At 40.5% G+C, this 21,895-nt stretch overlaps 1 protein-coding gene across 5 annotated transcripts in view; it reads right to left on the bottom strand.

The window, feature by feature from the left end:
- The window catches only part of LRGUK (leucine rich repeats and guanylate kinase domain containing), a 101,570-nt gene extending 79,675 nt beyond the window's left edge, over nucleotides 1-21,895 (bottom strand). For 2 of the 5 annotated variants that reach the window (XM_038752204.1, XM_038752205.1), the window contains exons 1-6: nucleotides 21,648-21,895; nucleotides 16,811-16,918; nucleotides 14,516-14,597; nucleotides 9,595-9,695; nucleotides 7,341-7,422; nucleotides 3,044-3,168 (exon numbers count right to left, since the gene is read on the bottom strand). In XM_038752204.1, coding sequence (XP_038608132.1) covers nucleotides 3,044-3,168; nucleotides 7,341-7,422; nucleotides 9,595-9,695; nucleotides 14,516-14,597; nucleotides 16,811-16,918; nucleotides 21,648-21,872 — 723 coding nt within the window. In that variant the 5' untranslated portion in view covers nucleotides 21,873-21,895. Of the gene's footprint in view, nucleotides 1-3,043; nucleotides 3,177-7,340; nucleotides 7,423-9,594; nucleotides 9,696-10,121; nucleotides 10,201-14,515; nucleotides 14,598-16,810; nucleotides 16,919-21,647 lie in introns of those variants that run through there. The other 3 variants (XM_038752206.1, XM_038752207.1, XM_038752208.1) reach the window with 3 other exon arrangements.

The following is a 21,895-nucleotide window of genomic DNA, read 5'->3' as shown; positions in this document are numbered from 1 at the left end:
TTAATACGGTAGCCTTGAACTCCTTTAATACTTCAGTCAATGTAAAATAGCCTTCCGGTTGGGGAGTGATCTCTCTGCAGCCATAAATATGCAATCACGGCATCACCTTCCAGGAAAATCACTTTAGGCTGGAAGATATTTGGGAACTTCATGTACTATTAATAAGCATTTAGGAACTGAAGAAATAAACAGGTTGGGATGGTGGTCTGGTTGTCTGCCCTTGACATTTTCCCTGACTTAAATTTTTAATCGGGCTATTAATAGAAAAGAGGCTCATTTCTCCTATTTCTCCCTAGACTTCACTTCAGAAGTGCACAGCAAAACGCAACCTTTTCAAAATGCTGTGCAAGGATTGTCAAAACCAGGGAACAAAAAGGATTGTGTAAGAGGCTCTCAAATGCCATTTTAAAGGTGTAGAATTCCTCAGAGTCCCATTCATTAAGGCAGGACTCATTATTTTTCTTTTTAAAAGACATGAGTACAATATACTTTCTTTAGCGTAATTCTAAAGTCCAGTAATTGTAAAAACACCTGCAACCTTTTTTTTTAACCCGGGGTAAAATCTTCAAGTTCACCTCTCCTGAGAAATCAAAAAGTGGTGGAGGAGCCAAGGGAAAGTTTAAAAGAGTAAAACTATAGAGGAAGGAAGAATTCTATACTAAATTTCAAGTAAATAAGCATCTTGAATTAAACTTATATCCTGAGAAAAAGATACAAAAGACACATATGTCAGTTGTATTCAAACTTCCCCTCAAAAAACAAAAACTCAAAGGGCTTTAGAAATATCACCTGATTCCTTCTCGCAACAGACCCTGTCCATAGAAAGGAAGCCATTTTACATATCCTTAGCAAGCAGGTATTTTTAGATATGTAGATTGGGAGACACAATGGTTAAAGTACCTCATCTAGGGTCAGAGAGCAGATTAGTGACAGAGCTGGGAATATCACCTACCCTGATGGAAAAAGAAACGAGAACACGTTCTATCAATGTAATCTCAAAGGAGTTAATTCATTTCCTTAAAAAAAAAACAGGCTGGAAAAACACACAATGTATAGCTTTGGGAAGGACGTCAGTTCTCCCTAAAGACAAACTGAAGATTTAAAATTTGGAGTTCATTGTTATTTCTTGCAAAGTTGGACTCCAGAGAAATTCATTATGGCAGTGAAACACTTCTTCTATTGGTTTTTACAGTAAAAGATGATAAGGATTAATGATTAGTTTTTTTTTAAAAAAAAAGCCTTTCTTCATTCCTTTTGATTGACCATAAAAAGCAGAAATACACTAACAAGCTTAAGGAATTCGATGAAGAAATTAAGCATTCAGGAAGAATTATTGAATGCATATGCATAATTATCTTTTTCTGAATTCCTAAAGTTTCAGTGATGCTACAAAAATATAGGGAAAAATGTTTTCATTCTTGATGGATTTAAAATTGAAAGATGCCAAATCCCACAATTTATAATCTCATCTTCATAAAAATCAAACAGATCAAAAAATTCCCATTCCCATCAGATCTATCAGTTAATGAAAAAAGACTGGAGTCTCTTGCCTTTCCAGAAAGGCACTTGGGAAGAAATTGTCAACATGGATTAGTTATTTAGTGATTGGTACATCCTCAGGGAATGAAAAGTGCTATAGGTATTATTCTTAATAATGGGCTCAATTCCCATCTCCTTCTGTACTCCCACAGATCTCATCCACATGTCATTTATGAATTTAATGGGAACTTCAGACTCAGAGAATGTGTATGCATGTGCAGAGAGAGACAAGAATCTGTCACAATAATAATACAAACCTCTTGGGCATATTAACATTTTTTTTTTTCAAATTATAGCATTTCCATTTTTCAACTGGGTTTCTATTTTCCACTTTTTACATTTTCACTCACTAGGTCATTTTATCCAATTTAGAAACAGAATATAGAACTGGCAGTCAGGACTCAATTTTACCAGATGGATAGTCCTAGGTATATAAATGAATCCCCCGTGTCTCAGTTTAGCCATTATCCATTGTGAGATACCACAGTCTGTCTCCCACCTTTCCCACAGAGATGTGGAATGGAGTCATGAGCTCCTTGAGAAAAGGGATGTGTCTACTCACTGTACTGTACTCTCCCTGGTACTTAGTATAGTGCTCTGTCCATAATAAGTGCTCAATAAATACTACTGATTGATTGCTCTTGTCAAGATACTTTCAGATGAAATAATCTACTCTCCAACAGCCATAAAAAGGGACAGATATAGTACGGATAATTATATCAGGTCCTCTAAAACAACCGTCAGAGAAGTTTCAACCTCTTTCCCCACCAAAATGTTAACCAGGGCTGATGTGTAGCAACATCAATGAGTGAAATACTAAAAACAGGCCAAAGGAAGGAGAAGGAAGAGAAACTCTTGGGCCAATCACAATGACTTCAGGACTGAGAATCGATTTGAACAAATTGATTATAGCTCTAAGGGTTGCAGCATCAACCTAAGTGAATGCATCACTTGCTAAGTGAATGCATCCTCTGCCACTCATGTTACCTCTTGGCTAGTGGGCAGGGCAAACCAGAAGGTGGGCAGGGGTGGTAGGGAGGTAAAACAACCAGAAGTAGAGGCATTCCCGCTGAGTTTATGAGGATTTGACCGGAGAATCATTGACGGCTCCTTGCATGGAGTCATTAAAAATAGCTGGCTAATGTGGGTGACAAGCACGGGGCTTTAAGTCATGGAAGCTCTTGGGCACGGCAGACTAATCTTCTCTGTATTACGAATTTAAATTCCAGTAATTCAAACCAGTGTGGGTACATAAATGAGTTTATTATTATTTTGACAGATCCTTCTCCCTTAGTATTTATGTTTTCGCAAAAATATGTCATATCTATGTGGAAAGCATCATTTCTTCCAGAACTGTAAATAAAAAGCTTCATTTTCTCAATTTAGAAGCAACCTAACTTTTTCAATAAAACTGAAAAATCGGAACCACATCCTAGCAAATCATGTTCGCCATATACTTGATCAATGCTTTTTCTACCAAGATGAAGGTTTTTATTAGACTCACCAGGCAGAGTATTTTGATTGGTAACTTGGTCAGACCATCAATTGTAATGATCTTGTTGTGTGCCAAGCTGAGATGAGTTAGATTCATGCACTGCTCCAGTCCTTTGATCTCTTCTATATCATTATCTATGTACCAGTGGGTGTATTTAAGGAAAATATTTTTCAAATAACATTTGCAAGAGAAATAATTGGCATTATTTCTGTCACCATTCAAGAAACCCTTATACAGTATCAAATAACACAGATTTGCCTGTCAGTACGGACTGATAAGAGGAGATAATGTCTTTAAAATATAACACAAACATTAGCATCATTTGCTAGAAGAATCGCAGGCCTTCAATACTGGGCTACATTTCCATCATGCCGATGATCTGCTTAATCAGGAGGAGAGATATACACTGTCCTAATGTGGCACGGTTGCCTTGCTGGAAATGTGCTTTCCTTTGCTTAAGCTAATAGTCTACTAGAGGCTGTTATATGTTTTCCTACTGGAATTGTGGGCATAAGGACAGCTTCACAATTCTCATTCATGGGAAGAACCGAAATAGCCCAAGTCCTTGGTAAAGTGCATTGTATTCAGTAGACACTTCTAAATTCCATTATTACTGCTACTATTACTTATTATTACTATGACTACTTCTACATAGGGCCAAAGGTTATTCTTTTGGGCTTTCTAGGGCTGAGTTTGGGAAGAAATTTTCAGACCATCCTACTTTAATATCCGCTGGAGATCCATTATAAAGTATTGTTGTGGACTTGTAGGTTGTTTACAGCAACAGATGATGGAAAGGCCTTCTCTACCTTACGTTAATACTCTGTTCTGATGAGGAATGGATGGGTAAATGCATTGTTTGATTATATGGACTTAACAGTGAAACCCGTTTCGGAAGGCAAGATGATTTTTAGGAATGGGTTTTGGAAAACGGTCTACTCACTCATAGCTGAAATGTATAATATATAAACTTATAATCTATATAATAATACAATACACAATATTGTTTAGTTTGTAATATACACATTAAAATGATGGGAATTTTTCTTTCCAAAAGCTCACCTGGAATACAAAAGCTGCTTTGCCTCCAGCCCTAACCAATCCTGGCAGCTACCGCTAATCCTCTAAAGGAGTTAAGGAAAGAAGGAAGGAAAGGGAAGCGAAGTGGTAGGGTAATGGGGATTCAGAACAAGGTTCGTATCGGAGCTATGGTAGAGAAACAGGTCAAAATAGAGGTCAGGGCATGAGGGGGAAAGCATCATTAAAAAGTATCAGACGCCCTTCCGAATCACCCCACCCACATTTGAATTTACTCCAATTCCCAGCTGACCAAACCTTCCTGCTTGTTGACAATTTATGGTTTTAAGGATGCTGCTCTAAAGCTCACTACCAGGGTATTCCTGCAATGGACCTACTATAAATTAATCGGGCCATGATGGTACACAAAACCCATCTTTTTGTCCCCTGCCTTCTTCGTTAATTGTGAATTTAACTGGCCTCATATAAAGCCATTTTAATATATGAAAACTGCGAAAGAGAAACACAGAGAGGGGCCTGCTTCGTTGTTGAAGATGGCTGATTACTTGAAATCCCTGGAATGTCAATTTACCAAGGGATTTACCAGTTCAACTGCAAATTATGACCTACCATGCCAGGAGGGACATGAGAGACATGGCTCAAAAATGTATCTGCTTACAATCTCCCTCCACTCCCCAAGATTCCTTCATGAGTTAAAGGTGGCTTGGGGAGCCAACCACTGAAGATCATGGTGCTGGGGGGAAAAACAGACATAGCAATATCAAACTAGAAAAGGTGGATGAAACCAAAAAATCCATCATCTTACCTCAGAATGACATCTCTGGCAAAGATGAGTGAAAAAAAGTCCCTATCCAGACACCTATAAATTTTGCGATCAAAAATCCATTTGAAAGGTGAAGTTATCATGGCAGTTTCTATACTAATAAATAATACTGCTACAATGCATTTAGAAAATGCAGTTGAATAGGATGGCTTCTATACTGGCATGGTACATTTTTCCCAGATTGTTACAAATGTCCAAGACGTAGCCACCCCAAACTGCTGAAACAAGATAGATATTTGCCAGGGGGCAAAAGAGTTGATTAATATTTGCCATTCACTCCTGGAAAACATGGTGCTTTGAAAAAACCTGAAATGAATTATTTGCTTCTTTCCTGCCCTCTGGTGTCCCCACAGCTAGAATCATAAAACATGGTTCAGCAACATAGAAAGCCAGGACCGGGAACTGCTTAGAAAGCTATCGTCATGGTTTTTGTCAGTAGCAATTTTTTAAACTCATTGCACTTGGATAATGTAAAAATGCTCTTTACTGGCCAGCCATGAAAGCCCAGGTAAAAGTTTGGGAAATGAAATATGGTTATCCAAATGAAGCCACATATGGCAACAGTATTTATTATTCCCAATATATCATGGGTGCTAACTGCAAACAGTTCTTTTATTTAAAGAACTGAACTTTTTAAAAAGAGCATTGGGCCATTTATCCTTCGCAGCATACGCCATCTTACAGTGACTTAGCAAATGATCATCAATGACCCAAATGTACCAATTCCTGCCACGAAATCTAGAGGTGGATAAATGAAAAGAACATTGATAGCATGGGTTGATTATTGCATTTTATTGATGCCACCAATATACAAAAACTGCTACATTAGATGCTAGCAGTTAGTTGTTTAATAAAGTGCCTTTTTCTTTCTAGTTTTGTCAATTTCTGCCAAATGGATTAATTTATAATCTGGTCAGGTGTATTTCTGCGTGCAAGTGTCAGAAAAACTTGATACAGCTATATGCTATCTGCATCGCAACCCAGAAAACACCAAAATGAGGCAATAAAGGTTTAGTTACTGCCTGCTCAGAAATTCATTTGGCACATTTTCATCATGGAAAGATATTTAAGGACATTATTTCATTGGTAATTTATGAAGGCTTGTTTGTTTGTCTGCCTTTTCTTTGCATTTTGCCAGGCATGGCTTAGGGAACATTGCCACCTGACATTTTAAATTCTGAGCTAATGCTTTGAATTTCAAAATGTCTCGCTACAATCATTTATCACAATGATTTTAACTATACTTCTGGAAAACATAAAAGCGAACTACAGAGACTCGGAGGCAGTATTAAAATTACAGTAGGAAAAAACCCAGTTTCATCTAGATTTCTTTTTTAAGAGCTTTGTTTTTATAGGCAAAGATTACAACTATGTGGGAGCAAGTCTCATAACTTGCTCCAGCAAGAATCAGGAATCACATCTCCAAAATACCCTGCGCAACCTATGGCTAGTTTACTATGAACACCTAGCAGGTGGATCTATATGCCCAGTTGGAGCCCTTCTCAAAATAAGGACAATGAAAAGAATTTCATTTCACTGTACTGTGTCGCTGAGACTCCGACTCTTTCAGGGAAACAAGTTGCAAATTTGCAGGGCAGAAAAAGAATGCTTTCAGCGCTTTGATAAGCAGTTACAAGACAGTCTTTAATCACAACCTGAACACACCAGCTTGGGAAAGTAAGTGTAGATGCAAACGGAAGACTAACCTTCACAGTAAAAAGTCGAGGGAGAGGGGACGGTACTTTTTTTAAGTGTGTTTAATGATAGTGAAGCCTTGAAACGACCCGGCACAATGGCCTTGTAACCCCATCCCTTAGAAACAGAGGTTGCTTTAATAAGGGTTTCTTCTTCCCCTTTACTCCTTCCCCAGAAATACATCTTCGAATGCAAGTGCAGAAGAGGCATGTTGCTGCATGGGTGTTAAGTAATATTTACTGTCAAGAGCACCTCCTTAACCCTTTAGGTAGCTGCAATCAAAGCTTACAGTTTATAGCAGTGCTTTAGTTTAAATGAATGCGACTCTGGGAATTAAGGAGTTAAGATCACTTCCAAATATCTAGCTTCATATCCTGCTGCTGCAGCGAGAGCTGAATATTTGCTTATTACCTTGTTTGTGCCTAGGGAGAATGATTCACAACTTTCTTGGCGTTTCAGGCCTGTGTTGGTTTTCTTTTTTTTTGTCTTGTCAAGCACTTTAATTTCTTGATACAGATACTCTCTCCATTCCCCATTTTGTAAATTCCAATGTCTTCAAAGGTCAAAGCAGTTTTCACCCTTAGACTCAAAGAATATTGTGGAAAACAACCTGTGAGCACTTAGAACAGTGCTGTGCACATAGTAAGTGCTTAATAAATGCCACTATCATTATTATTATTATTAAATAAGTTAAGACAAGTGACAATAGCCAATTATCAACATTGCCCCTTCTTTCATTCTAAAGGATACTGTCTAGTATTAATGTGGTAAGAGCTTGATAAGATGACAGGTCTTTCATTTCAGGAATACTGTTGTGGGACAAATTCACCTTCTGGAGAGAAAAACAAAATTTTTTTCTTTAATCTTCCAACAAAAGCATGAATGACTTGAAACCCATGAATGCGTATGAATGGCCTTATAAGAGTGTATCAGAGGGAATTTCTTCTCCCCTTTAATTGGACACACATTCCCTAATGGTGTTCCAACCTAAACACAGAGTGAGACCTCACACTCACAAGAACTCTGTGGGGTTTCTTATTGTTTTTTGGTTTTGTCTTGTTTTTTAATGGAATTATTATTAATAGTAGTAGTAGTAATAATTATTGAGAAGAAGTGTGGCCTCGGGGACGGAGTTCAGGCCTAGGAGGCAGAAGAACCTAGATTCTAATCCTTGTTCTGCCACTGCTGTGTGATCTTGGGCAAGTCACTTCACTTCTCTGCACCTCAGTTACCTCATCTGTAAAATGGGGATTAAGACTGTAAACTCTATGTGGGACAGGGACTGTGTCCAACTTAATTATCTGACATCTACCCCAGCACTTAGAACAATGTATAGCACATAGTAAGCACTTAATAAATGCCATTATTCCTTATTATTATTATTATTATTATTATTATCATTATTGCCTTATTGGAACCGTCTATTAACCCAAAACACCCAAAACCTAGACCTTTCTTCCCTTTTCCATCTACTTTTCCTTCATTTCTCTTATTTTTGGATTATCACTTCCGGGTCATCATTCATTTTTAATGACACTACCAAAGTAGGCCCCACTCAAGCCACTACTTAAGTGTTCATCCTGATATCACTCAGTCACTGGGAGGGGTTTTAATTCTATTAATCAACATTTTCCTTGAAAAAATGTGGTGACTGATAGCAAAAACTGAAACGCTGGAGTTCCCAGCTCCTGAACAATCTACTACAAGATTTTTCACTCAGAAATCCCTCTCCTCGGTCCTGTCAATGCCTAATCCTAATAGCCAAATGTTTTTTTAACCTCCTTGGTGTGTTGGGAATGGCGAAAAGTTCTGGTAATTAAAATTGGGCCTTTTGTGTATCTCGGGAGCTTTTCTTGGAACCCTAAAACAAAGTTCCAAAATCCCAGTCTGTTCACTAGAAACAAAAATAAGGAATCTGGCCTCTCTATTCAAGCCCTTTAACAGCCATTTAGAACCTCTAAACTGTAACCATCTTGTGAGCAGGGATCATGTCTGCCAATTCTATTTTATTATACTCCCCCAGGCACTTAGTGCAATGCTCTACCCAGAGAAAGTGTTCAATAAATACCATTGATTGATTGCTCAATAAACATTTTCAAAAGAGAAAAATCATACTCATAGCAAATGGGTCATTATGAAGCAAATGGGTGATTATGAAGCAAATTGGAGGTGAATTTCACTGTAAATAGCATCTTCTTTGAATACAAAGGACAACTGTTCGCAGCAAATGAAAGAAAACCAAGGACGTTGTATTTCCCTAGAAGCCTGGACACATCTCAGTTATAAACTACTTTAGTAGCTTTGCAACAACATAGCGAAGAACTTTGAGTACAGATTAATTGAATTTGCAAATGTAACAAAACTCGGGACAATTGAAAGCAGTACTGTATGTCAACCCCCAAACGTATATTTCCCATGTGTGATTAGCACTATGAAATTTAAAGGGTAGGAGCATTTTTCATTTGAGTCATATGGCAGAATGTTCATCATGTACTGTAAGGTACAGCCAACTGCCTTACTAAATGTCATTCAAATATAGTTCATTTATGTTTCAGAAATGCAAAAGGGATTCCAGGATGGCAGATTGAATATTTGAAATGACCCTTCTACCAACCCAGGGAAATGGCCAATAATAAGCAGAATAGGAAAGCTAAACAAGATGGCAGGCAAAGAGGGAGACCTATAGGCAATTTCTTTATAAATAAAGAGGTAATCCTAAATGACGTTGGAATGACTTTCCTAAATTCAAAGCTGTTGCAAACCTTTTCTTTGTAATGAAACTTAAAAATAAATCACAGCAAGGTTGGCAGTTCTGATTCCCTCTGAAATATACCCAGATTAGACAGAAACAGCCCCTTCAAAGACCTTCATTGTACCGGACTGATACTTTAATCTCCCACTATTTGTTTTTCATTTTCCTCTGTACTGTTAATGTTTGTTTAATGTATATTATGTGCCCACCAGGGCAACCGGTACATTTATCTAGTATCATGAGGAATTCTACCTTGAGATTTTTAGGTGGCTTGAAATTGAAGAATGAAGTCAGCTCATTGTGAGAAGCATTAAGTTCCAGGAGGTAGGGCATATAACTAACGCAAGTCAAATCTAGAGAGAAAAGAAATGCAGAATAAGGTAAACCAGTGAAAGAAGGGATATCATAAAAAGAGTATACAATGGTAGGCACAATTACACCATAAAACAACATCTATAAATATATGTTGAACTCACACATGAGCATTCAGTAAACTTCTAATTATTTTTTGGAATTTGAGCCACCTTAAAAAAGCATCTATTAATCACATTATGATGCTACTTTAAACATTGTATGAAGAGTTTAATAACTGCAGTGTCTACCCGTTAAATGTTAAACTGTCAGGTGGCACTGATACAGGTGATCATATAAATGATAAACAGGCAAGCGCACCATAATCGAACAAATTCTTCAATTGAATACAGTATCCTCTCAATCATCAGCATTATTAGAGGACAGCCATGACATGGGTAATTGAAAATCATGAATAATCCACTTACCTTTCTCTAAGGAAAAAAAAAAAACCTGCTTGAAAATTCCTGGAGTTTTCCCATGCTGCTTTGAGAATCTCTTGGGTGCCTAAAAAAATCATCACAGATTTTCCTCAACAGAAGAACAGACCGAATTTGGCTTCTGGGGAAATCTGTGTTGTTTTCTGTAGGTTTCCTGAATGGCTTTACAAGCAGCATGACTAAATTCTATGGGGTTTAGTATCGCTTCTTTCCAAGGAGCAAGTGAGTATAAAGATGGTGTGAGTGAGTGAATGTGTGAATGTGTGTGTACACGCACATGTGTGCCCATCATGAGTTGGGTAGAGCTTGGGAGTAAAACAGTTCATGCATATGTCAAAGGTATAGCTCCTCCCCAAAGTGCTCTCAATGTGATACAGTCAGGACAATTAATGTATTCAAGGTGCCAAGTGAAATGAAAGTTACATTTTCTAGGGGAATGTTTGTGGATGTTTAAAATCTTCCATTAAAATGTTCTTTATAGAAGGAATCAATTTTTAGGATGATTGCACGAGTGATGTGGATTATCATTCAGTCCACAAAAAGAGAGACAAATTTTCCAGAAAGGAAAAATGGACAATAAGGAAAGAGTCAAAAAATGTGGTCAGAAAGAAACCAAGGGAAGAGAGATGAGAGGAGCAAGGATACTTGAGAAGAAGCTTTGTATGCTTTGTTTCAGTTTTTACGACATTTGTTAAGCACTTACTATGTGTCAACCACTGCTCTATGTGCTGATGTAGAACCAATTTAATTAGGCCAGATAGAATAATAATGGTGGTTTTTGTTTAGCGCTTACTACGTGCCAAGCACTGCTCCGGTAATCAGGTTGTCCCACGTGGGGCTCACAGTTTTAATCCCCATTTTACAGATGAGGGAACTGAGGCACAGAGAAGTTAAGTGACTTGCCCAAAGTCACACAGCTGACAAGTGGCAGAGGCAGAATTAGAACCCACGACCTCTGACTCCCAAGCCCGGGTTCTTTCCACTAAGCCACGCTGCTTCTGTCCCTAACGGGTTTCACAGTCTATGTAGGAGGGGGAACAGGTATTAAATCCCCATTTTGCAGTTGAGGTAACAGGCACATAAATGTTAGGTGTCTTGCCCAATATCTAACAGTAAGCAAATTGCAGAGATGGAATTAGTATTCTGGTCCTCTGGCTCCTAGGCTTGTGCTTTTATCCACTAAGCTATGCTGCTTCCCTTCCTCAAACTGAAAAATTATCCATTAGTGAACTGGGATTTTGACTTAAAAATAAAGAAGGCAGGAAACATAGTAGTGGTGTAGAAAAATGAACGGGAATGATGGGAGAAAAGGGATAAAAAAAAGACCACAAGAAGAATGGCATTAGCAACATGGATGAAGGGAGACCTTCAAGAAAGATGAGATGAAAATTATTTTAGACTGTGAGCCCACTCTTTTAGACTGTGAGCCCACTCTTTTAGACTGTGAGCCCACTGTTGGGTAGCGACTGTCTCTATATGTTGCCAACTTGTACTTCCCAAGTGCTTAGTACAGTGCTCTGCACACAGTAAGCGCTCAATAAATACGATTGATTGATTGACTGATTAAAATTCATTTTGAAAATCTGAGAAGGCAAAATGCTCTAGAAGTGGTTAGGGTATCAATTGGAAATCCAAGATTTCAGGGTATCAGTTGGAAATGCAAGACTTCAGGGGGAGGTGGGAGGACTGAAAAACAAACACTGAAGACGAGGATTTGCAATACACTGGGGCTGAAATGGAAATTACATCCTTAAGAGTGGACTGGTCTATTCAGAGACAGCTGTATGTAGCACTGACTTTCATTTTCAAAGGTGATGCCACTAATGAGATCGTTTTCATGCTTGCAGGTTTGTCTAAAAAGACCTAGTCAGATCCAACAATTCACTCCACCCTATGGTCACACAAAGATAACATTTTGCTACGGCTGCTACATTTGCCTTCCCTGCCAAGCCCGTCCGAGCCACTCTTAATATGGCTTCCAAATGGATGAGAGCCTAGCACTGTGACCACACACTGTGTCCTTTCTTCTGACCAGCGATCTTGCGATGTACTGCATAAGCAATTCAAGTGCACGTCCTGCTGGACAGAGCAACCCATCAATCCATCAATCAGTGGTATTTTTTGAGCACTTACTATGTGCTGAGCACTATACTGGGCACTTGGGAGAGTATGACACAACGGAATCAGAACATATCTTTTCCTTCTACCCATTGAGCAAATAGCATGGGGCCTGAAAAAGGGCACTACTGTATTTATATGGTCAAAGCAAGCAAGTGAACAAGAGATTATCTCTGTAAGACATTCACTCTTATGGATAATAATAATAATAATAATAATGGTATTTGTTAAGCATTTACTATGTGTCAAACACTGTTCTAAGCGCTGGAGTAGATACAAACCTATCAGGTTGTCCCAAGTGGGGCACACGGTCTTAATCCCCATTTTACAGATGAGGTAATGAGGCACAGAGAAGTTAAGTGACTTGCCTAAAGTCACACAGCTGACAAGCGGCAGAGCTGGGATTCGAACCCACGACCTCTGACTCCCAAGCCTATGCTCCTTCCACTAAGCCACGCTGCTTGAGGATGGAGTCTCAACCGCAGCAGCACATCATTTTCAAACTAAAGGACAACTCTACTGCCATGATTATAAATAAAACTTTAGGCACTTGCCACTGATTTGAAAAGCACCCCTTGGAATCAAGGAATAAAATGTACACAGAGAAGCAGCGTGGCTCAGTGGAAAGAACACGGGCTTGGGAGTCAGAGGTCATGGGTTCAAATCCCGGCTCCACCAATTGTCAGGTGTGCGACTTTGGGCAAGTCACTTCACTTCTCTGGGCCTCAGTGGGTCTCAGTTACCTCATCTGTAAAATGGGGAATAAGACTGCGAGCCCCATGTGGGACAAGCTGATCACCTTGTAACCTCCTCAGCACTTAGAACAGTGCTTTGCACATAGTAAGTGCTTAACAAATACCATTATTATTATTATTATTATTATTATTATTATTATTACACAGACAAGAAGGGGCGCCATGGACAGCACCCACTCTGATTCATTAAAAAAGAAAGGGAGTGACTACACCAAAAGGATTATCAATGGTAGTTATTACTACCTTCATAACATCTCTAAGATCTGCCCCATCCTCCCCTTCCCAACTGCTACCACATTAATGCAATCACTTATCCTAGTCCACCTTGATTAATGTATCAGCCTCCTTGTTGACTTCCCTGCCTCCTGTCTCTCCCCACTCCAGTCCGTACTCCATTCTGCTGTCTGAACCCACTGTTGGGTAGGGCCTGTCTCTATATGTTGCCAACTTGTACTTCCCAAGCGCTTAGTACAGTGCTCTGCACACAGTAAGTGCTCAATAAATATGACTGATTGATTGATTGATTGGATCATTTTCTTCCAGAAACATTCAGACCATGTTTCCCCACTCCTCAAGAAACTTCAGTGATTGTCCATCCACCTCCACATCAAACAAAAACTCCTCACCACTGGTATTTAAAGCACTTAATCACCTTACCCCCTCCTACAACCCAGCCCACATACTCCATTCCTCTACTGCTAACCTTCTCACTTTACCTTGATCTTGTCGATCTCGGTGCTGATCTCTAGCCCACATCCTACCTCTGGCCTGGAATGCCCTCCCTCCTCATATCAGAAATAATTGCGCTCCCCATTTCAAAGCTTTATTGAAGGCACATCTCCTCCAAGAAGCTTTCCCTCACTAAGCCCTCCTCTCCTCTTCTCCCCCTCCCTTCTACGTCACTTTGACTTGCTCCCTTTATTCATTCTCCGCCTATCCCCACAGCACATTTGTATATATCTCTGTAATTTATTTACGTATACTGTCTCTTTCCCCTTCTAGACCGTGAGCTCGTTGTGAGCAGAGAAGTGTCTGTTATATTGTACTCTCTCAAGCGCGTAGTACAGTGCTTTGCACAAAGTAAGTGCTCAAAACGATTGAATGAATGAATCAATGAACGAAAGAGGTAGGAAAGCCAGGACAGAAGAGATTCATCCAACCTTAGGGAAGAAATGGAAATGAAACAATCAACTTCATGGAAAGAAGAAAATAATTTGAAATATTCCATCTGGTTTCAACTAATTGAAGGTTGTTACACAATCATACTGCAGTACTGTGCTTTTTTTTGTCTTGAGCACTTTGAAAGAGTAAAACAGATCACTCTTTTCCACCTTTTTGATTGCTTAGCTGAGAAATAATTGACAGTGTCATAATTTAGTAATGGATTGTGGTATCATTAACATCTAAACCAACATTTGTTGTATTAAAATCATGCAGCACACTGGATAATACATTTTTTATTTTAACAACTATGTGTTCCATAAATCTACTAGAATAGCTATTACATACCATTAATTTTATTGAACGAAAGTTCCAACTTCTCCAGATGAACATATCCACAGAGAATGCTAATGTCACTTAAATCACAAGCCTGAGAAAATAAAAGTTAAAAGACTTGAATATTACTTTGGTGGGCACAAATCGGGTTCCTTGGAACCCATGGGAAGAATATTTGACAGACAGGGATCAAGAGTCTCCTCTAGTTGACACTGGAAATGAGACTGCCAGGATCTGATGAGAAATAAAAGGGACCCACAGGCTAAAACTAGCTAATCAGATTAATCAAGGCCAGAAAAGCTTCAGCAACATAATGTAGTCTCATAGCAACAAAACTGGGGTTGTCAGCAAGAGAGAAGGGAAGCAGGAAAAAGAAAGGATGACCTTGGGAGATATTCAGCCTGGCCTCTCGGGCAGCAAAATCATCCAAGTCTTAAGTAAAGGAGTTAAAAAATAAGTTGGGATGAGGGTTATAAGGGATGCAAACAGATTGGGAAAAGGAGTCAGGGAATTCTTAACCAGCCATGACAGTAGAGGGACAATTATGGAGAAAGGCTTGCATAGCCCGATTTTGACTAATTTACTTCCTGTGAATAGGTACCTACAGCACTGGAAAACGCTGAGAAGAATCTGGTGCCCATCTTGTGATGGCAGGAATCAGTGCCGTATGGAAATGTAATCAGAATATCCAAATAGGAAGATTTGCTACATTATGAGGGCCATTAAAATGGCTAGAGTTGAGACTATAAAAACAACCAACCAAAGGAGAGATTATTCAGCAAGGTAGGATATTTAGGCTTGAAATAAATTAATTTTCAATACACTATATATGAGAAATTCAGTGGCCGAATAAATTAAGCTTTAGGCTCACCTAGATGAAATAAGGTTAAAAAGATCATTTTTACTGATCAATTTAAGGTGCAAAATTGTGAATCCAAATGGAATGCTGATTTGAAAAGCCTCTCGTGGCAATATTTTGGCTGCTAAAATTACATATCCTACCTTATCCTACACAGTGATCTGCACATTAACAGTATTTGATAAATAGGGTTGACTGATTTATAAAATGTAATAGTTTGCATTTCTACATCTGTCTTTCCTTTATCTCATAAGTTCATGAGTTCTGGCATGTAAGTAAATTCTTCTCCCAACTTCTGAGGTGACTAAATTAATTCACAAAGAAGAAGGTGCTTAATAAATAGTACAATTAGATTGACCGAGTCTATTAATAATATTAATAATCATAATTAATTGTGGTATTTGTTAAGCGCTTACTATGTGCCAGGCACTGTACTAAGCACTGGGGTGGATACAAGCAATTGGACACAGTCCCCATCCCAAGTGGGGCTCACAGACTCAATTCCCATTTACAGATGAGGTAATTGAGGCATAGAGAAGTTAAGTGACTTGCCCAAGGTCACACAGCAGACAAGTGGTGGGGTAGGGATTAGAACTCATGACCTTCAGATTCCCAGGCCAGTGCTTTACACCTTGCTGCTTATATGACTCGCATGACTTGTTCAAAGTTCCAGAGCTAATTGGCAGCAGAGCAAAGCTTTCAGAGGTACACCTCCAAATCATCATCACCACCAGCATTTATTGAGCCCCTGTGGGCAGAACACTGTACTAGACACCTGAGGGCAAATGATAAATGTAGAAGACATGGTCCCTGCTTTTGAGGAGTTTACAAGGTAATGAGGCGTTAAATGTCCCTATCCCTCCCTTCAGATCCAGACTCACAACTTATTTGGCTGAAAGATACAACTTGGCCTCATTTACAGGCTATTTCAATTGAAAACACTTTGCAGAAGAGCTCAATAAATACCTCTGATTGACTGGTTGATTAATCACCCCTTCTCCTCCCTGCAGTTTCTTTTCTCCAAACAGGTGAGAGAAGCCTGCTAATGTTTTAACTAATACACACCACAGGCTAGGAGGAGGCCTTACTTCAGACTCACTTAGAGGCCCGAATGTCACATTTTGCCACAGGAACCAAGAATAGGTTGCTGCAAAATAGGATATTTGCAATAAAGATACTAAACTGGAAGGGGAAGGAAGGGATGGGGCTGCAGGCTCTAGATTTAGGCATGAAATCCCTAAAAGTCAGGCTTTGGGAAGGATCTGAAACGGACAACTGCTTGTCGACTAATTTCTACCAAGATTGCCTCCTGGCTACTCCAAACTTTGGAGCAACAGAGAAAACTGAAGGGACCCTGAAGCTAACCATTCAGTACCTGGGTTTGGGTACAATGTGTCATTTAAGGGGGTCATTTAGCACAGTGACCCAATGTGGCTTGTTCTACTCACCGACAGTGAAAGATTGAGGTAGACCTGCTCAGTACCCCGGGCTGAGCGTCCTAATTTGTGGAGTGCTTCAGCAACTGCATCTTCTCTTAGGACGCCATCAAAATGTTCCTGGAAAACAAACAAATGGAGCAAAGCAGGTAAGGCTGCAGAAGTTTGTGGTGAGCAGCGAAAGCGTCTACCAACTCTGTTGCATTGCACGCTCCCAAGCGCTTAGTACAGTGCTCTGCACATAGTAAACACTCAATAAGTACCAGTGATTGATAGAGGGGCCCAAATACTTCCTGTTGGATCCAGAACCATGGTTTCAGTAGTAGGAGTAGGAGTAATGGAGAAGCACTGTGGCCTAGTGGAAACAGCAAGAGCCTGGGAATGTGAGGACCTGGATTCTAATCCCAGCTCTGCCACATACCTGCTGTGTGGCCTGGGGCGAGTCACGTCACTTCTCTGTGCCTCAATTACCTCATCTGGAAAATGGGGATTAAGACTGTGAGCCCCGGGTGGGACAACCTGATTACCTTGTATCTGCTTAGAACAGTTCTTGGCACATAGTAAGCGCTTAACAAACACCATCAATATTATTATTATTAAAATGGAGATTAAATCCTACTCCCTTCTACTCAGACTGTGAGACTCTTGGGGGACAGGGATTTTATCCAACCTGATTAACATGTATCTACCCTAGTGCTTAGAACAGCGCTTGACACATAGTAGTCTCTTAACAAATACCATCACTAGTAATGGTATTAGAAGTCATAGCACTTCCTGAGCATCCTCTGAGCACAGTCCCCGATAAGAAGTGTTTGGAAGACATTCCCTGTCTTCAAGGAGCTTGAACTCTACTGGGGAAGGGAGACACAAAAATATTTATAAAAACGGTAATCAAAGGAAGTGATTGAATATGCAATTAGCACAGATACAAAAATGCTCAGGATGGGTATAAATAAGTGCCCAAATGCTGGAGTAGGTTTGTATGACTTGGGAGTCCTCAGAATTAATCAGGGAAGGCTCGATATAGAAGATGAAATTTCAGGACGGCGCTGAATAATTGGGCGGGCACTGGGTCTAGCAGATAACCACCAAAATATTGGCAGGCCACAAGAGATTTTCACCATAAATACCATTGGCCCTCCTCCAGGGGGGATCACAGAAGAAGAGTGAATCACCTCGAAATGATAAATGTCCTTAAACTCTCCTCATGTTGGAGACAAGTTTTATAGGACTAAGTCCTAGGATTCCTCTGCTCCTAATTCATTCTGCAACCTACTTCTGAAGTGGAAAAGGCCCAGAACTGGACATCAGAAAACCTAGGTTCTAGCTCTAGCCCTGTCCGCTGGGTGACCTTGGGTAAGTCATTCAAGTTCTCTGGGTTTCAGTTTTCTCATCTACAAAATGGGGATAAAATTCCTGTTCTTCTTCTCTCTCGGACGGTGGGACAAGACCTGGGTCGAACCTGATTGTCTTGTACTTACCAGCTCAGTATGGGCAGGGAACATGTCTGCTAATTCTGTTGTGTTGTACCATCCCATGCACTTAGAACAGAGCCCTATGCATAGTAGGTGCTCAATAAATACCACTGACTGATTATCTCAGTGCTTACTGCAGCATTTGACACTTACTAAATGCTTAATAAATACCACTATCATTATTATTATTATTATTATTAGGGAAGCTTCATGACTCAGTGGAGTCAGAGGTCATGGGTTCAAATCCCAGCTCTGCCAATTGTCAGCTCTGTGACTTTGGGCAAGTCACTTAACTTCTCTGCACCTCAGTTACCTCATCTGTAAAATGGGGATTAAGACTGTGAGCCCCATGTGGGACAACCTGATCACGGTGTAACTTCCCCAGCACTTAGAACAGTGCTTTGCACATAGTAAATGCTTAATAAATGCCATCATCATCATTGTTATTATTAATGACTTCAAGAAGGAAAGAGAATCATGATTTGAGATAAGTGAGGGCAAGTCACCCAAAGACAAATATCAACCTGTCAGACCCTTTTGCCTGGGATTTGCCCTGCTGAGGGACGCTGGAAAATTTGGCACACACCTGGAATTCGTTAGTGGCCTAAGGAGACAGAGGAAAGAAGATGGGCTCCTATGGCACCAATGCTGGCTTCTACAAAATGACTGCCAAATGACTAGCATAATCAGGACATCAGCTTCAAACCAAGGCCAGTATACCCCTTTCTATCTAAAAATAGCTTTCTTCAAACTAGACGACAGGCAACGTTATTTCTCCTGATCGTTTAAACTTAATTTGGCCACTCATAATGCTACTTGATTAGCTACAATAGTCCTGAATTCAAATTTCTGGGTCCGGGCTTTCAAAACTCAATCTTTCCCAAAAGCTCCCTACCAATTCTAAATTAGGAAATCTGTAATTCTAAACTCTACACCCTGAGTTTTAAACACTGGCAGGACATCCACAGTGTAAAGGATAAGAGATGAGTGACCCCCTTCTTTTTATTTTGCACAGAATTCCTGGGAGGAAAGTGTGGAGAGAGTGAGAGAGATCATGAAGGCCAAGAAAAAGAGAAGAACGAACTGAATATTTACATTATATAAGAACTATAGACATCACATAGAAAAGTGCTGCACTTCTGTGTTTCCTCTGATGTCTCAATGCCTAAAAATGGCATTCATGGGAAAGGATTTGCCTATCTTATCCCTGAGCCAAAGAGGCTTTTAATTTACTTTTAATCTCCTTTATTGATATTTGAGTCCTTTAATCAAGTTTAAACAGAGCAAACATTATGCTTAACTTAGTCCTTGATCAGAACTTGATCAATAAATTATTGAGTGAATTAAAGAAATCAAGAAACAATTCCAAACGTGCCTAGTAATCCAAAAACGAATGCCTAGTCAAACACTCAAATTCTACTGGGGTGTATCAGCCAGGTAAACATTGCAGCTAATGAACCCCTTAGAACAGGAGCACTGACTAATTACAATAATAATGTAACCTAGTGATTCATTTGTGAAATTCCTCTGGGGTGGCAGGGAGAGGGAGGGAGGGAATTACAGAAGAGGGAGGTGGAAACTACATAAACTTTTCAAAGCCTCAAAAACAACACTGTTCAAATATTAAGGAATGTAAAACAGAAGAAAATGCAGGAGGAAGGGTGAAAAGAAAAAGTCATTCCCTGCTTAGAAAGTCATTCATGAATAGGGCTGACCTCACTCAAATCCACTGCAAACTAGCCTTTGAAGCTCTATGTTTTTGAGCAGATCACTGCAAACCTTCATTGATCACAGGGGTTTCCCCTTCAACCTCAGTAGATTAAGAAGGAAAGAAAGAATGTCACCAGATCTACTTTCAAACACTGAAATGAGAACTGGAAAACAGAGCGTCGATATCCCCATCCCCATTATTTGTCATACCATCAGCACATAACCTTGCATATGGGAATTTTATACTATTTTATTCTGCCCTCAACATCTTTGTGAGGTCAGCTCTGGTTACCAAAACGTATAGGAAAAAGGGAATATGCTGTGAGCAAGATGCCTGAGAGAATATGACAGTTCAGAAGATGGTGACAAGAATTCATTCGAGTTGCTCACATTGTTTCACCTTTGCACTTGGATTTTCACTCTTTACTCACCCCACCCTCAGCCTCACAGCACTTTAGTACATAGTCGTAATTTTTTTAATCAATCAATGGTATTTTTTGTGGTATCTGTTAAGCATTTACTATGTGCTAGTTACTGTACTAATCAGACGGCACAGCCCGTGTTCCACATAGGACTCACAGGCTTAATCCTCATTTTACATATGAGGTGACTGAGGCACAGAGAAATTACATGACTTGCCCAAGGTCACACAACAGATAAGTGGCAGAGCTGGGATTAAAACCAGGTCCTTGTGACTCCCAAGCCTGTGCTCTATCCACTGGGCTTCTCAGTGCTTTATTGAGTACTTACTATTTGCAGCGCGCCGTACTAAGCACTTGTGAGAATACAACAGAGTTGTAAGACATGTAATATTCATGGCTGTCTCTCCCTCTAGATTGTAAACGCCTCGTGGGCAGGGAACATTTCTACCAACCCTATCCTATGGCACTCTCCCAAATGCTTAGTACAGCACTCTGAATGTAGTAAACACTCAATAAATCTGACACACTGACTGTTTCTACCTTAGCATTTAGCACAGTGCTTGGCCCATGGTATGCACTTCAATAACAAAATTATTAAGAGTATGTGAGAAGAGGTAATTGTGGTTGTTAAGAAAAGGATGGTGAAGATAATATGGGAAAATAGACTGGAAGAGGAAATCGAAGGAGAAAGACAGGAGCAAATTGGAACGGGGTACTGTATTGAGGTGTGCAGAAAAAGGAGTTCGTAAAGGGGAGGTTCAGAGGTTACAGGGAGGAAAGGTGATGGAGGAATTTAGGGGCTTGAGGTGAGGTCGGAGGGGTTGAGGAGTAAGAACGAAAAGCCATGAAGAAGCACGGAAATGGGAGCATGTTAGAGGGATGAGGAATGAGAAAATAACTAGGGCTGGAGAAACTGCAACCGAGCTGGGACTGGAGGAGGAGGGAGGTCAAGGGCCTTAGAACAAGAGGGGAAAGTCAGGGGTAAGGAGGAGGAAAGCTCGCAAATGCCCTGGCGCTTCAAACGGTGTCCACAGTGAGCGCTGAACAGATACGAATTAAAAGAAGGAAGATGCAGGAGGAAAGCGAGGTAAACTGAGGTGGCCTAAGGGGGCCATCAGGCCCGAGTGGCGGATGGGGGCCTGTGGAGGGGAGGAAGGGCGGGGAGGAGGGGAGGGACCCCCTTCCTCTCCCCTTGGCCGCAGGAGCGGTGGGATGAAGCTCGGTCCGGGGGCGGGGAGGCACCTCTATGGCCGGCATCTCCTCCTCGGACTCGGACGACTCCTCCTCTTCCAGTTCGTCCTCGGCCTCCCACAGCTGCCTGGAGTGTGCGGAGCCCTGCGGCCGGAGGATGGAGGTGGCGGCCGAGGCGCCGCTCCCCAGCCGCGGGCCCTCCAGGTAGAAATGCGAGGCGGACAGCATGTCCCCGTCCTCGGGGGGCCGGCTGGCCCGGGGTGACCCCAGCCACATCGTCCCGGAGGCCCCGGGGATGC

The sequence above is a fragment of the Tachyglossus aculeatus genome, chromosome 10 (assembly GCF_015852505.1).
Source record: "Tachyglossus aculeatus isolate mTacAcu1 chromosome 10, mTacAcu1.pri, whole genome shotgun sequence".
Classification (NCBI taxonomy): Eukaryota; Metazoa; Chordata; class Mammalia; order Monotremata; family Tachyglossidae; genus Tachyglossus; species Tachyglossus aculeatus.
The sequence above is the reverse complement of the archived record's forward strand: the minus strand, read 5'-3'. Positions and strand labels throughout refer to the sequence as shown.